General features: G+C 38.4%; 1 protein-coding gene across 1 annotated transcript in view; it reads right to left on the bottom strand.

Annotated features, from left to right (window-relative positions):
* Positions 1 to 8752, bottom strand: part of srbd1 (S1 RNA binding domain 1) — a 50753-nt gene extending 42001 nt beyond the window's left edge. Inside the window, exons 1-9 of the mRNA XM_085296379.1 lie at positions 8659 to 8752; positions 8239 to 8303; positions 6797 to 7199; positions 6291 to 6530; positions 5581 to 5747; positions 4762 to 4879; positions 4484 to 4622; positions 4194 to 4290; positions 3910 to 4099 (exon numbers count right to left, since the gene is read on the bottom strand). Of these exons, the coding sequence (XP_085152505.1) occupies positions 3910 to 4099; positions 4194 to 4290; positions 4484 to 4622; positions 4762 to 4879; positions 5581 to 5747; positions 6291 to 6530; positions 6797 to 7199; positions 8239 to 8303 (1419 nt within the window). The 5' untranslated portion in view covers positions 8659 to 8752. The remainder of the gene's footprint in view (positions 1 to 3909; positions 4100 to 4193; positions 4291 to 4483; positions 4623 to 4761; positions 4880 to 5580; positions 5748 to 6290; positions 6531 to 6796; positions 7200 to 8238; positions 8304 to 8658) is intronic.
* Between the last annotated feature and the right edge of the window lie 5965 nt (positions 8753 to 14717).

The following is a 14717-nucleotide window of genomic DNA, read 5'->3' as shown; positions in this document are numbered from 1 at the left end:
TATTTAACTTTGACGATGAATTAAAATGTACCAACACCAAAACCTAGAATCCCTTTTATGTGTTACTTCATTAAGGAGATTAAAATTCTGAAGATGTACTTTCTATGCTACCTAATTTTGTTTTCCACCACAGGAGATCTATACTTCCACACACCCTTAATACAATGCCTTGCACTTTATTTTTAACAAACTACCACGGCTGGGGCTTAATAAAAATGTGCTAAAGCAAACGGGCAAGTGTGTGCTCACACACATGCCTCCTGTCAAAACACATCTCCCACCTGCTCCCCCTAACTGCCAACTTGACGGCTAGAAAAGGTTCATATTAGCCGGAATCTGACAGCTCGCAGGGTCACAGCAGCCTGTGGATTAACGCTCCGTGACAAAGGCGAGTCATCGAATTAAAGGCCTTGCATAGAAAGGGGAGGAGAGGCGCAAAGCGGAGGTGATGAGTGGATTGGAGGGCTGACGTTTAGTCAGAAAAAGAGGGAGGCAGAGTAGAGCGAAGCAGGAGAGATAAGTGACGGAAGCACCTCAGCACCACTCATCTGTCCATGCTCTGCCTTCCCTTACTGCCCCCCACTCCTTCTCCCCGTCCTTTTGTCCGCCTGTGGGCCCAGCAGCAGTAGCTGTCACTACAGGAGAGCGCCTGTCAATCAAAGCTCCCTAATCCAATGGCATGTCGGCAGGGGACATGTCACATATGTTAAGAAGAGAAAATGAGGGGACTCACAGGGTGCGCTTGTGTGTGAGCAAGTGTGTGTATGCATGTGCGTATGCGATTAAATGACTGTAGGGCAGAGAGCGGTTGCCAGAGAGTGTGGTGTGGCAGAGACAGCAGATGATGGAAGCTGTGGTGACACATGAGGCCCGGGCCCAACTCTGAGTAACCCACCAGTCACTAGAGGGACAGAGGGGGAGCAGAGGATGTGGTGCAAGATGCAGGAGGGCTAAATATGAAGGCACAGACAAGGCTAACTGTGACTGACATGGCTAGCATTCAGAAGTGGCATGCATTAAGCAGACAGAAATGACACAAGCAGATGGTGTGCATTTGTTCATGTTTATGTGCATGTGTGTATTTGAGAACTAGGGTAGTCAAAACACACTCCACAGCTGTAAATGACCTTTATGATCATCAAGAAGACTTGACTTATTTGTTGCTTTTCAAGTTTATTTGTTTTGTATGTATTTTCTCTTATGGCTGGGTTATTACTTGTCTCATTAGTTATATCATAAAAGTAAAGGTGTTAGAAGGAGTAATTCCAGTCGAGGTAAAAAAAAAAATAGGCACAAGAAAAAGTGTGAGTCTCAGCAGCGTAAATGTATCTTACAAATAAAGCAAACTGTCATTCTTTTTGTTTGGTTTTCGCTGTGGAGCAATTTTAGCCACCCTTTTCCGCAGAATTGTTCAAATTGAGCTACACTGAAGGGTTTTTGAACATGAACAGCCTATTTAAGGTCACGCTAAAGCCTTTCAATTGGACTTAAGCTTGGACTTTGACTAGGCCATTCAAAACCTTTAATTTCTTTTTTTGTTTAAGCCATTCAGAGGTGGACTTTCAGGTATGTTTCAGATAACTGTCCCACTTTGTAACCCAAGTGTACTTGAATTTCAGGGCACAAACTGATGGCCAGATATTCAGGATTCAGAATTCATGGTTTCATCAAATACAAGTCACCCAGGTCCTCAAGAAGCAAAGTAGTCCCAGAACACCACATTTCTACCACTATGTATGCTTGTTGGCACAATATTCTTATTATGAAATGCAGTGTTAGTTTTATGTCAGATGTAAAAGGAGTCAAAACTCCCAAAAAGTTACATTTTTGTTTCGTCAGTCTACAGAATATTTTCCCAAATGTCTGTGAGATTATCGTTTATTTATTTATATAGCACATTTAATTACAAGACCAACGTTAACTAAAGTGCTGTACAAAAATACCAAATAACTAGTACCAAATAACTTATAATATTAGTACCAAACACCAAATACCTCTCATACTGTATTAAAAGCCAGTGAATACAAATGCGTTTTAAGATGAGATTAAAAAGACTGACAGTAGTTGCCTGTCTGATGCATAGGGGTAGATTATTCCACAGTTTAGGTGCTACGGACCCAAATGCTTGATCACCTCTGTGAACTAGCCTTGACCTTGGTATGGCTAAAAGCAAAAGCTCATTTGATCTAAGAGATCTAGAGGGCGCATATCGCTGCAAGAGGTCAGACAATTGCCCGGGAGCCTGTCCATTCAGGGGCTTGTAAGTCAACAATAAAATTTTAAAGTCAATTCTGAAGTGAACAGGGAGCCAGTGAAGAGAGGCAAGCACCGGCGAAATATGTTCACATCTTTTAGTTCATGCAGCTGCAGCATTTTGGACCAACTGCAGTCTTGCAAGGCAGGTCTGGCCAAGTCTAACATATAAGGAGTTACAATATTCCAGCTGGGATGTAATAACAGCATGGATTGCCCATTCAAAGTTTTTAAAAGACAAAAATGATTTCACCTTAAAAGCCTCAGTTTGAAAAAAGACCAATGTACAACTGAGCTAATCTGTTTTTCAAAGGTGAAATTGCTGTCAAATATAACCCACAAATTTTTGGCATGCAGCTTAATAAAAGACTCAAGACTGCGCAGGTTAAAATGAGAGGTGCTGGGATTGACACTTGGTCAAAAATTATCACTTCAGTTTTGTTGTCATTAAAGTTAAGGAAGTTAGAGGCCATCCGGGCTTTAATTTCACCGAGACACTGAACTAAGGGCTCCAGTGGAGCAGGACAACTTCTCTTCAGTTGAAGACAGATCCGAGTGTCATCGGCGTATGAATGGAAACAAATGTTATATTTTCAAAAAATTAGACCTATGGGCAGCATATAAATAGAGAATAAAATTGGCCCCAGTATAGATCTCTGGGGAACACCACAAGTAAGGGGAGCTGAAGAAGAGATAAAAGCTCCAAAGCTCACAGAGAAAGTCCTGTCAGATCAGTATGACCTGAACCACTCTAATGGAAGGCCCTTGATGCCGCAATGCTCCAATCGTGAGATCAAGATGCTGTGGTCAACAGTATCAAAGGCAGCTGTCAGATCCAAAAGCAAAAGCACAGCTGAGTCTCCTGAGTCAGGGACTAATAAAAGATTGTTAAGAACTTTTAAAAGTTCAGTTTCAGTATTGTGAATAGCTTTAAAACCAGACTGAAACCTCTCAAGAACATTGTGTCTATTTACAAAAGAACTAATACAATCTTTTCCAAGATTTTCAATTGGAAATAGGTCTGAAATTTGAACGGACACGTGTTGGGCAGGGATGCCAAACATCAAAAGTTCAAAACCTGAATGAGAGTCAGTTAAGAGTTGTTTGCATGCGAGCTTCTCCCTAAAAACAGCCGCCATTCCACCACCACGCCCAGTCATCCTCGGCACGTTAAGAATTAATATCAGCTTTCCTAAAAATGAGTTTAATCACAGTTAATTCACGATTTTATAATGGGGCCAATTACTTTTTCACATAGGTTTAGGTAGCATTTTTTCCCTTAATGAATAAAATCATCCTTTAAAAACTCTATTTTGTATTTACTCTTGTGAAATGTATGTAATATTAAAATGTTTTCTGAAAAAGGAAAATAGTATTAGTAATAGCACTATATATGCAGTGCATCAAAGCCAAAATAAAAATATCCCAAACTCTAAAATATTCAAAGGACTTGAACTGATTGTTTGTTTTTTTGGTGGCTTGGCAGGCAGTTATAGCTAAAATGTAAAGAGAAATGTTTATTACAAAAGCACTCGAGAAAGATTTTAAGCTTATAATCACACTCCAAATGGTTACGCTTCTGCTATAAAATGTATTTGCACAAAACTTTTAAGGTAGATTGCAGACAATTCTTAAAAGGATAATTAAACTTCCTACCTGATGGGGTTGGATACGTTGGATGTTACAGGTGAAGTCAAAGTAGAGTTGGAACTTGTCAATGTCCTTGTTTTTATTTTGCTCGGCGCCTGCTTTTGTTTTGTGGCCTTGGACAGGTTTCGCCTGTTCCTTTTCCTTTAATGCCGACTTAGACACAGACGACTGTATGCTTACAAAACTTTTCTCACATCTGGCACAAAAAAAGAAAGACATACAATATTAATAATTCATGAAGATACAAGAAAAATGAATTCGATTTTATGTGTATGTAGACAGACTCCTACAATGTCTTCACGTAGGTGAGTGTTTCAGGATCTTTGGCCATCATATCAGCCAATATGTGCTCCACACCTGTAGCCACTTCTTCCACTGATGACAGACCTGTCACACATGTACACACATCAATAATGTACTTTAAATGAGTCAATAAATCTTTAAGAATTTAGAATGTGATTGTGTGTGTCTTCATCTGCATTGCATAACCATTTAAATCATTTGGTAATCATTGGCTGGTTCAAGCAATACACAAAACAGCGCAGACCATGACAAGAGTGTGCACATGTTTATCAGTTACCTTCAGTACCAGGTTTTATCCATGCCCTTAAATCTAGAGTATGTGGTGTGTTCATCAATGCAGAAGCAGCGTCCTCAAGGCCAAGTGCTTTGGCCCTGCGAGCTTTTGTCAGCTTGCTGCCTTTCTTATAGGGGGAGTACTGCAGGCAAAAACACAAACACTGGACTGAGCTAGTTATTAGTGCTAGAGCCCTTTTCATGTGCGGAGAGTCAAGAATGAACTAATCTTATTACAGTTAATTGATGGATAACACTTTGGAATACAAATTTGATTCTGACCACATGATCCAGTTCATCAGCTGAACGGCAGTTCCTCAGGTTTTGTTCCAGTTCAGTTGTTAACACCCCATCTTTCTTCAGGGTCTGAACCACAGACTGAGTCCTCTTTGCCAAAGAACTGAAGAACAAATATACACATAGAAGAAAGGCAGATTATCAACTGTGCAGGACAAACACACAGAAATCAGAGAAATACAAATCAGCCACATGCAACTATTTCAGGCTTTAAAGCTTGACATATAGCACCATCTAGCTGCAGGACTCAGTATAGTCAGCTCATGTGGTTTCACAAATCTAATTCCAGTATTCTAAAATGCTCTTTCCATGCTTTTAACATATTGAGGGCATGAGTAGTGTAAGTAGTATAAGATCCATCCATCCATCCATCTTTTTCTGCTTATCCGGGGCCGGGTCACGGGAGCAGCAGCTCAAGCAGAGAAGCTCAGACCTCCCTCTTCCCAGCCACCTCCTCCAGCTTGTCTGGGGGAACACCCAGGCGTTCCCAGGCCAGCCGAGAGATATAATCTCCCATGTCCTGGGTCTGCCCCGGGGCCTTCTCCTGGTGGGTCATGCCTGGAACACCTCACCCAGGAGGCGCCCAGGAGGCATCCTTGTCAGATGCCCAAACCACCTCAACTGGCCCCTTTCAATGTGGAGGAGCTGCGGCTCTACTCTAAGCCCCTCCCGAATGGCCGAATTTCTCACACCATCTCTAAGGGAGAGGCCAGCCACCCTTAGAGATAGGGTGAATCTGAATCTTATGAAAGTATAAGATTCTTTTTTTTTTTTTGTTTCATTGAACATCTTACATTCACTTACCATAACTCCTCATAAACCATCTGGACATCTCGAACAGCATCAGCATCCATGTGGTTAATCATGTCTTTCCTGTAGCGCACCATGAACGGCACAGTGTTCTCCTCACGAAGCAGCATAATGATGTTTGCACATACCCATCGCTCCACACATGTCAAGTGGGACAGCACCTGGGGGGGAATCACACACACAGGAATTGCAACTCTGCATCTACTCTACATGCATATATACACACACAGTTAAGCAGGTAGGCAGAAAGACACAAATTAACCTTCAGCAGAGAGCATTTGATTATATTTGATATGCAGAATTCTGGATCTTTGTGTGTATTAACTGATCACTGTTTTTTAAATATGTCAGTGTGCATTAAGAACGGCTACTTGTATACTTATGATTTTCAAACATCAGTAATGCAATACACTAAATTTGAAAAAGCAGTTGTGACTTTTTTAAAGTGGCATTTCTCTCCAGTAGCTTATCACCTAAACTGCATATGCGAATCACTGTCACATAGCCTAATTTAATTCTTGAGTCATAACTTTATGCAAATGAAGGTAGAAATATGCTTTTTGGCCAGGTGGTGGTGGTCACCTTCAAACTGTTCGTTTATTAGAGCATTTATTTTCTGTCTGAAACTAAGTGAGGTGTCTTTTTACCACCTGACAAAAAACAAACAAAAAAAGAAACAATTCCCACATAATATATAAAAATACCTCTATCAAGTCCCAGTTCATATTGAGTTCATTCCTCAAAGACTGCGCTTCAGATGATGGTAAATTAGTCGGCCGTCCCATGCAGGCAGCACTGGTCTTTTGTTTCTTTAAACAGGGCTCATCAAAAGTAAAATCCTCCGCATCTACTTCCTCTTTCTTCACTCCAAGCCAAGCTTGTGAAGACCCCTCGTCTGCCCATCTGTCTCTCTGATAGGATTCTGACACAATAAATGACACCCTCTACAAGAAAAGAAGAGAAAGAAAGGAAAACAAGGAAAAGATGAAAGAAAATATAAAAATGCAAACACAAGACATTTAGAACATGGACATTTTCTGCAGACATCAACTCAGAATGTAAATATTGATGCGTAGTTCATTGTCCAGTTTTTAATATTATAAATACAGCCACAGTTTTGTGTAATTAATGGGTCACAAAAGTTAACTTATAATTACATTCTAATATGTTTCATTTGGCTGTAATTATAAACACTGAAAGTTTGCCTTACCTCTTCCTTCGTTCTGACACTTGTCCCGCTCTCTTCAGCCCTCGTTTCCTCTGGACAGTCAGTTTGAATTCCTCCTGTTTTTTCTCTATAATCATTATCCACTTTTTTCCTCTCCATTCCAGCCAACACTGAGGCTTCAGAATCCTTTAGACTTTTAGCAGCCTGTGTTTTTCGTCCTGCTGCAGGTTTACGTGGTGCCCTTAGCTTAGGTTCTTTAGGCACTTTGGGAGCTTTAGGTTCTTTGGGTGCTTTTGCCTCTTTTGGTTTTGCAGTTTTCTTGGCAGTTGTTTTCTTTTCACCAGTTGCAGTACCTCTAGCAGTTTTGTTGGGGGCTTTTGACTTTGGCTTCGGTGGCCTCCATTCCTCAGCATCCTCATCACTACTCACCGTTTGGGAAAAAGATCTGATGGTGGAGTAAAGAAAAAGAACAAAATCTGTCAATTATAACACCAGAACCAAACTTGAACCTTTCTAATAACTTTATAATGTTTTTCACAGGTGTTTAATGGATTGATAGTTAGTAACATGCAAGCAACCCGAACAATTAGTGACATATTTAACATTTAACACGTAATACCCCTTTCTAAGGCCTCACAAAGAAGGCCTTAAACTTCAAATGATCCAAAATACAACACCTGTTTTGTCACTATAACTAAAATAGAACAAATATAACTTTTAAAAGTGCTTCATTTTATAATTCATTTTATTTCCCTTAATGTCATTGTCTAGGAATCCGTTTCCTGATTGGTCCATTAAAGTTTAAAACACATTACACACAGTAACTATTAAAAAATAGATTAATACATGTTAAGTATGTATCTTATTAATAGAATTAATACTATTACAGATGATGGCTGTTGCAAAAAAGCTATCTGTAGCAATTTCGAAGACATTAGGGTTTAAGTGACCTTAGCCTGTGCCTGTCATGTCTTCCTATGTTTTTATCAGTTTTGATTGTTTTAAATGTATAGCACTTTGGTCAACAGTTTTTGTTTTAAATGTGCTATATGAATAAATTTGACTTTGACTTAGATTATCATAAAAGACTAGCTCTAGACTTGGTGAAACTTGTTTGTTGTCTGCATACCATCTTATCCACAAGATCCTGAAATTCTAGTACCTTAAAATTCCCAAAAGCAGAACATACAGAAATCCACCACTTTGTATTATTGACCATCACGTAAACAGCTTCGATTTAAACCACATAATGCATTTTTTTTAAGCTTCGGTTTGTGAAGCTATGATGTAATTCACTTACTGCACACTAATTTATAACTCTCAAGGGCTTTTTCATTGAATAGAGAAATCTTTTAAAATACAGGATTTAACAAATGTTTTAAGCAACCTGTTATGAAAACAATGGAACATTATTTTCTGCTCCTGACCACAAATACTGTACGGCCCTACTGAGTGGGTGAAATGAACGAGTAAAAACCACTTACAGGTCGGAGTCCACATCTTTGTACTTTACAGCGTTGACAGTAGTCGCTCTGGGTCTTCGCATCATCTGTTAGAGGAGGTATTTTGGTAAGAAGCATTACATCAAATTTCATCGTTAAAATCATATCACATCGTGTAAAATTATCTGGCTTTAACAATAATAGTGCACTGTCAGTGCCGTTGGGCGAGAGTTACGTCGCTAAACAATACTCAGCCCATTGTATTCAACCATAAGACCATTTATTTTTGCTGAACTTGAATTGTACGTGTCTGCTAGCTAACAACAGAATCGGCGTTATGTTGGTTAGCTGTTTCAAATTTGCCGCTACATGATGAAGCAAGCAACATTACTGACATAACGAAGCATTTTAATTCATGACACAATTTTTCCGCACGGCATAAAGCGTGACTACCTACTATACCTTTATACTGTTGATAATACTCAAACTATTTGTGGTTATTGCGCTGGAATAGCACTTTGTGCAGTACAACGACTGCTTCCTGCAACAAAATGGACTGAGCCAATCACAGCAACCAAAAGTCTTAAAGGGCCAAAGACTCTTCTTCCTTGTATTTGTTGTGGAAGGTGCACACTGCCACATACTGCAAAGGAGTGGTCAAACTCATTTTAGCTGAGGGGCCAAGTACAGCACAGCCTCAGTTTCGTGACTTGGGAATTTGTGAATTGTAAACGAGAGTATGTTTGCAGCTGGCTTTATGGCATATGTAATTGTAAGTTTCCCTTCCAGAAGGAGATTCGTTTGTCCTTTTTCACCTGTCCTGTCGGCAGCTTTTCCAATCTGAATTATCATCTGAATTTACTGTTGTGCCAAAACTATTCACTTTTCCAAAATTAGCTTAATAAATTCTCTGTATCTCTATCCTCTTGTTTGTGTTTACCTTTTTCTTTTATCTATTTACGTATTAATTTCCTTTTTTTTCTTTCTTTCTTTTTTTTTTTACAGTTTTTCTCCATCGCTTTGGCTCAGTTCTGACAGCAGAAAGGTCATTCTCGCTACTCTTAATGCAGAACTCAAATCTGTGACGCATATTCTCACTCATATAAGACATTCTCCTTGTTTTTACACACACTGCTATTGTGTCTACATTGTTTCTACTATTATTTCTACATATACCTCATATGCCTCACTACTATAGCTATTTGTTTCTGTGTTGATGCACTTCTCACTACTCACTTTTATGAATTCTGTATGGATGTCTGAATCCTCTGTATGTATGAATATGTATGAAAGAGCAAATACACTAACACTATGTCAGAGGTTTACTTGCAACCAATAGAAATGCATACTTGACATGGATTTGAACTGACATTTGGTGAATGTGGAGGCCATATGACTACGATGTTTTTCCAGTCTTCTATTGTCCAATTTTTGTGAGTCTGTGCAAACTATAGCCTCAGTTTCCTACTCTTAGCTGACAGGACTGGCCTCCAGTTTGGTCATCTGTTGCTGTAGCCCATCTGCTTCAAGGTCAGATGTGCTTTCAGAGATGCTCTTTTGCATATCTTGCTTGTAACATCACTGTTGTCTTTCTAACAGCTTGAATTAGTCTGGCCATTTGTTTTCTGACCTCTGCATAAAGTTTTATCATTTTGCTTTTCTCCATTTCTGTAATTTTGTAAGTAAGTAAGTAAGTAAAATTTATTTATATAGCGCTTTTCACAGATAAAAAAAATCACAAAGTGCTTTACAACACAGGAAATAGAAATATAAAACAATATAACAGTAAATAAAACAGCAAATAAAACAATGTAAAACAATAAAACTATAAAAACAGCAAAAAAGGAAATTAATCATATGCTTTTCTAAATAAAAATGTCTTCAGCTGTTTTTTAAAAGAATCAGTGGAGTCCGTGCAGCGGAGAGACAGTGGAAGAGAATTCCACAACCGTGGTGCCACAGTCTGAAAGGCCCGATCACCACGAGTTTTAAAACGAGTGCGCGGTACCACCAGCAGTCTCTGATCCCATGACCTTAAAGCCCGAGAAGATGAATGTGGTTTCAGCAGGTCAGATAAATATTGACGAGCTTGACCATGTAGGGTCCTAAAGGTTAGAACTAAAATTTTAAAATGAAACCTAAAATTTATAGTCAACCAGTTAAGGGAGGTCAAAACTGGAGTGATATGAGATCTTCTCTTGGTGCCTGTTAAGAGACGTGCTGCAGCATTCTGCACTGTCTGAAGACGATTTAAGGCAAAGTTGGGACAATGTTAATGACTTTCTTTTTCACCCACATTTGGATCACTTAAATCTACGACAGTCATTCAGGCAGTAATGCCTGGACTGGAAACAAACATCCTTAAAATATTACAACATACCAAGCTTCTGTGATTGAATGCAAAACAAATGTGCTGTTTGATCTAGAGCCTGCACTTGTGACTGAAGAATAAATACATTATATTTTGATTATGTAAGTAATGTAACTTCCAAAACAAAGTTGTGGAAGGCCTAAACTTAGTTTTAGAACAATTAAATCTGAGACTTTGTTTCATTGTAAGATTATAACAATGATGGCAATATAATTGTTTGATGTTCAGCAGAACAGTGTCCAGTATGTTGGCTGTTATACTTTTTTGCATTTGAAAATAAAAGTTGGGCTGATTTTAATGCCATTACAAGAATTGTTGTTAATGGGTTTGTTTGTTTTTTTAAATCATACTTGCATACAGTGTTCTATTAATACAAGTGTTGTACTAGAAATTTCAAGGATGATAAAACATAATGTGAATTTATGAACCGCACCAAATCACAGACTTTTGTAAAGTTTTAAATAAATCCTTCTCATTTCATTGTGTTTTGAAACACTTAATATTAGGCCTATATTTTTGCTGTACTATTTTGAAAGTAAGTAAAAAAAAATAGCAATTTGATGTCTTAAAATGACAAATTTTGACAAATGTGAAAAAGATTTTGATTGTTGTAGTGTCTTTTGAACAGGTTAGTCTGTGTTATGAAAAATGCCTTAACCATTTTGACAGCTGCATTAAGAGTGGTGAAAATTGTTCCAAAATTATTGAGAACAACTGTAGGCTTATGGTTGTGATAGTTGCCACTAGTACTTCTTGTTTTTTAAAAGGGGAAGATGTTATCAGAACGAGTGTGTAATCAATACTTCACGTGGATGACTCAAAGTTATGAGCACACTGTCAAAACTCTGCCCTGAAATTCTTCACTCGGTGCTCAATTTGAGCGTTTAGAGGCCAGCCCACTTACTGAGTTTAAATAATACTGAGATTTTTATTAAACAGAGCAGAAATTAATTGAACTGAACTTTCCTTTTTCTCGGCTGTGTGCACGCAAGCAATTTGGTAAATGTACTAGTTCTTCTATAGCACTTGTGAGCACTACTTGAACACTCAAAGCACTTCATACAACATGCTTCCTTCACCCCTTCATGTTCTATATAACATTCACACTTGATGTAATGGAGAACAATCTGCAAATTGTTTAGTATCTTGTCCAAGGATTTTTGCAATGAGGACTGGAGCAGTCAGGGATCAACGTACCTACCTTCAGCTTGCTCTAGTTTCTGAGCTACAGTCTGTTTTGAATTATAGTGAAATTGTCACGGTTCTGGGTCATTTTGACCCAGCTTTTTCTGTTTCTTATGTTTTGGTGTTTTTCTGGATTATGATTTATGTTCTGATTATTTAGAGATACTGTTTTGATTATTGTTATTATTGCAAGTTTAGTTCAGTGTCAAGTCTGTCTCACTCTGTCTAGTCCGTGTCTTAGTAAAGTGTCTTGTTTCCTGTTTTACTTTGAATGTTCACGTTCATGTCTGATGTCAGTGTGTTCAGTTTTACTTCTCCCCTGTCTCGTTAGCCTAATTTCTCCCAGCGGTGTCTCCCTCCTGTTTCCCATTGCCTGATTACTCCTCTGTGTATATAAGCCCTGTGTTTTCCTTTGCTCTCTGTTGCGTTGTACTCTCAGATTGTGCCTGTGTGTTTCTGTTTCCAGTTGTTCATTGTCAGTTCATGCTTTGTTTCATCACCAGCAATAAAGCTGAGGGGTTTTTTGAGTTGCAATTCAGTGTCCGAGTCCTGCATTTGGATCCTCATCTCCGCCTGCCCGCACACAGAGCCCTGACAGAAATGCCTGTTAACTGAAAATTGAAATTAAGCTATTGTTATATTATATTATATTATATTATATATGTCTTAGGGTGATTTGCGTACATATACACATGTGGCACAATAACATGGTAACAGGGACACCGCGTGACCTGAGTGTAAATAACGTTTTGTGTTCCTCTATGCATTACACAGATCAGGAAAGCCCCAAGCAAGATGATACACATGAAACTATCTTCATCTAACAAATTTCCCACGTGTGGGACTAATAAAGGTTATCTTATCTTATCTTATCTTCTTCTTTTGGCTGCTCTCTTTAGTGGTTGCCACAGTAGTTGTCCTATTCCTAACATTATCCTCTGTCACATCAACCCTCCTTCATTCCACACATCTTCTATCTGGTTTTCCTACTTTTCTGCTGCCTTGCACCAGCATCTTCAACATCCTTTGCCCAGTATATTCACTATGTGTCCATTCAGCCTTGTCCCTTTACATTTGTCTCTAAAGCACTCAACTTATACTTTCCTTCTGATGTACTGATTTCTAATTGTCCATCCAACTCACTCCCAATGAAAACTTTATCAACTTCAACTGTGCCACCTCTGGCTCAGGGTTCTGTCTTTTTGTCAGTGCTATCATTTCTAAACCACATCTCACTACCTTGTCTCTTGCAGCTTCTTACAGATCATTCCTGAAAAAAAGTGCATCAAAAAATAAACAAGGAAAATTATATAAACAACTACAATACTACTGCTGTACTATTGTATATTACAGGAAATTCCCACTATATATGGTTACAGTATATATGCGTATGTAATTAGTCACAACACACAGCTGTGATACCAGAATGAGAGCATGTGTTACTATAACCACTGAAAAAAGTAGGAAGTGATTTGCTAGCAAACACTAACACAAAGTAAAAGATATGTTGTATATAAGTTATAATACGTACAGATGAGAAATGCATAAACACAACAAAATGTTTTTAGTAGTGAAGTATGTGAAGCATATGAAGCATAATGATAAAAGACCAATGTAAGGACATAAAGAGTGGTTAGAGTGACATTTCTGATCGGAGAACTGTGTCAAAGCAATCAAGAAAAACTGTTTTTAAAAAAAATCCCCAGTATCACTTCCTGTTGCTCTGTTCAGCCTCAGATTTTTATCAATTTCTCATTTACATTTTTCCTCTGGTACATTCTTCTTCTGGTATAGTAAAATCTATACTCTGTATTCGTCTGCTTCTTGTGTTTTGTTCCCTTTGTTGCTGAAAAGTACTCTATTCCTCTTCCTCTTCACTGGGCTGACTTCATTTCCTGATAAATGTCCATCTGACCAGGCTCCTCTAAGTTTACAAATTGTTGTTGTGGAACTAATGTTGGTATAGTTGGTCTGACTCAAATTTTGGATGGAAGTCTTCAATACAATATGTGAAAAGATTCAAAACTGTTTATTATGTTATGGACATGAGAAAGAGCATTTCTCATTCTTTGACATCACTTATAAATGTTTTCAGACATTTACAGCACTGAAAATATTGAATTTGTAAGCTTGAACCATCTCATTTTTATCATAGTTTCATTTTAATGGAGAGAAACAGAGTATTAACCAAGAATCCAGCAAAAGCTTCAGCTCCCTCCAAAGTCACCAGACAAAGATGCTCCAATACAGTGCTCCAATACAGTGCTACAATATGTGTAATAATAAATATTGAACACGCTTACTGAAATTTATTTAACACTTCGTACAAAAGCCTTTGGTGGTGATGACAGGTTGAAGAGGCTTTTTTTCATTGTCTTCCTGAAACGGCCACCCTCGTTTCATTGTCATCAACCTGGTAGATGACACCAGTATTTTTATCAAGAATGTCTTGGTGCATTTTTCCATTCCTCCTTCCTTCAATCATAAAGTGTGCCAGTGTCGTATGCTGAAAAACAACCCACACCATGATGTTCCCACCACTGAAGCTGGTATAGTGTTTGTTGGGTGAAATCCAGTCTCCTTTTATCTCCAAACATGGTGTGTGTTATGGCACCCAAATACCCCCATGTACACCTCTTCATGGAAATGGGGTCTACATGGTGTAAATGTACATGGTATACATAAAAATCTACTGAAAATGATTTGATAGGGTTTCCCCCATTAAATATAGTATAGTGATTTTAAAGAGCGAAAGCAATGATACTACAGAAGCCTTTCCCTTTTCCTTACTCTTGAAAGAAGGTTATCTCCATCGCCCACATACTCAGAAAATCAGTTTCATTTTGTGTAATGTTTGTAATTTCAGAACCTCTTAGGCTACCAGAAGAATTAAAACAAGAGCACAGAGACTCATTATTACAACTTCAACCAAACCACTCACAACTGTGATTTTGCAACCTCGTCT

The sequence above is a fragment of the Mchenga conophoros genome, linkage group LG13 (assembly GCF_057382185.1).
Source record: "Mchenga conophoros isolate Kocher_MC1m ecotype Shallow Benthic linkage group LG13, M_conophoros_male_GT1.1, whole genome shotgun sequence".
NCBI classification, from domain to species: domain Eukaryota; kingdom Metazoa; phylum Chordata; class Actinopteri; order Cichliformes; family Cichlidae; genus Mchenga; species Mchenga conophoros.
This window is presented reverse-complemented; position numbering and strand designations above follow the sequence as displayed.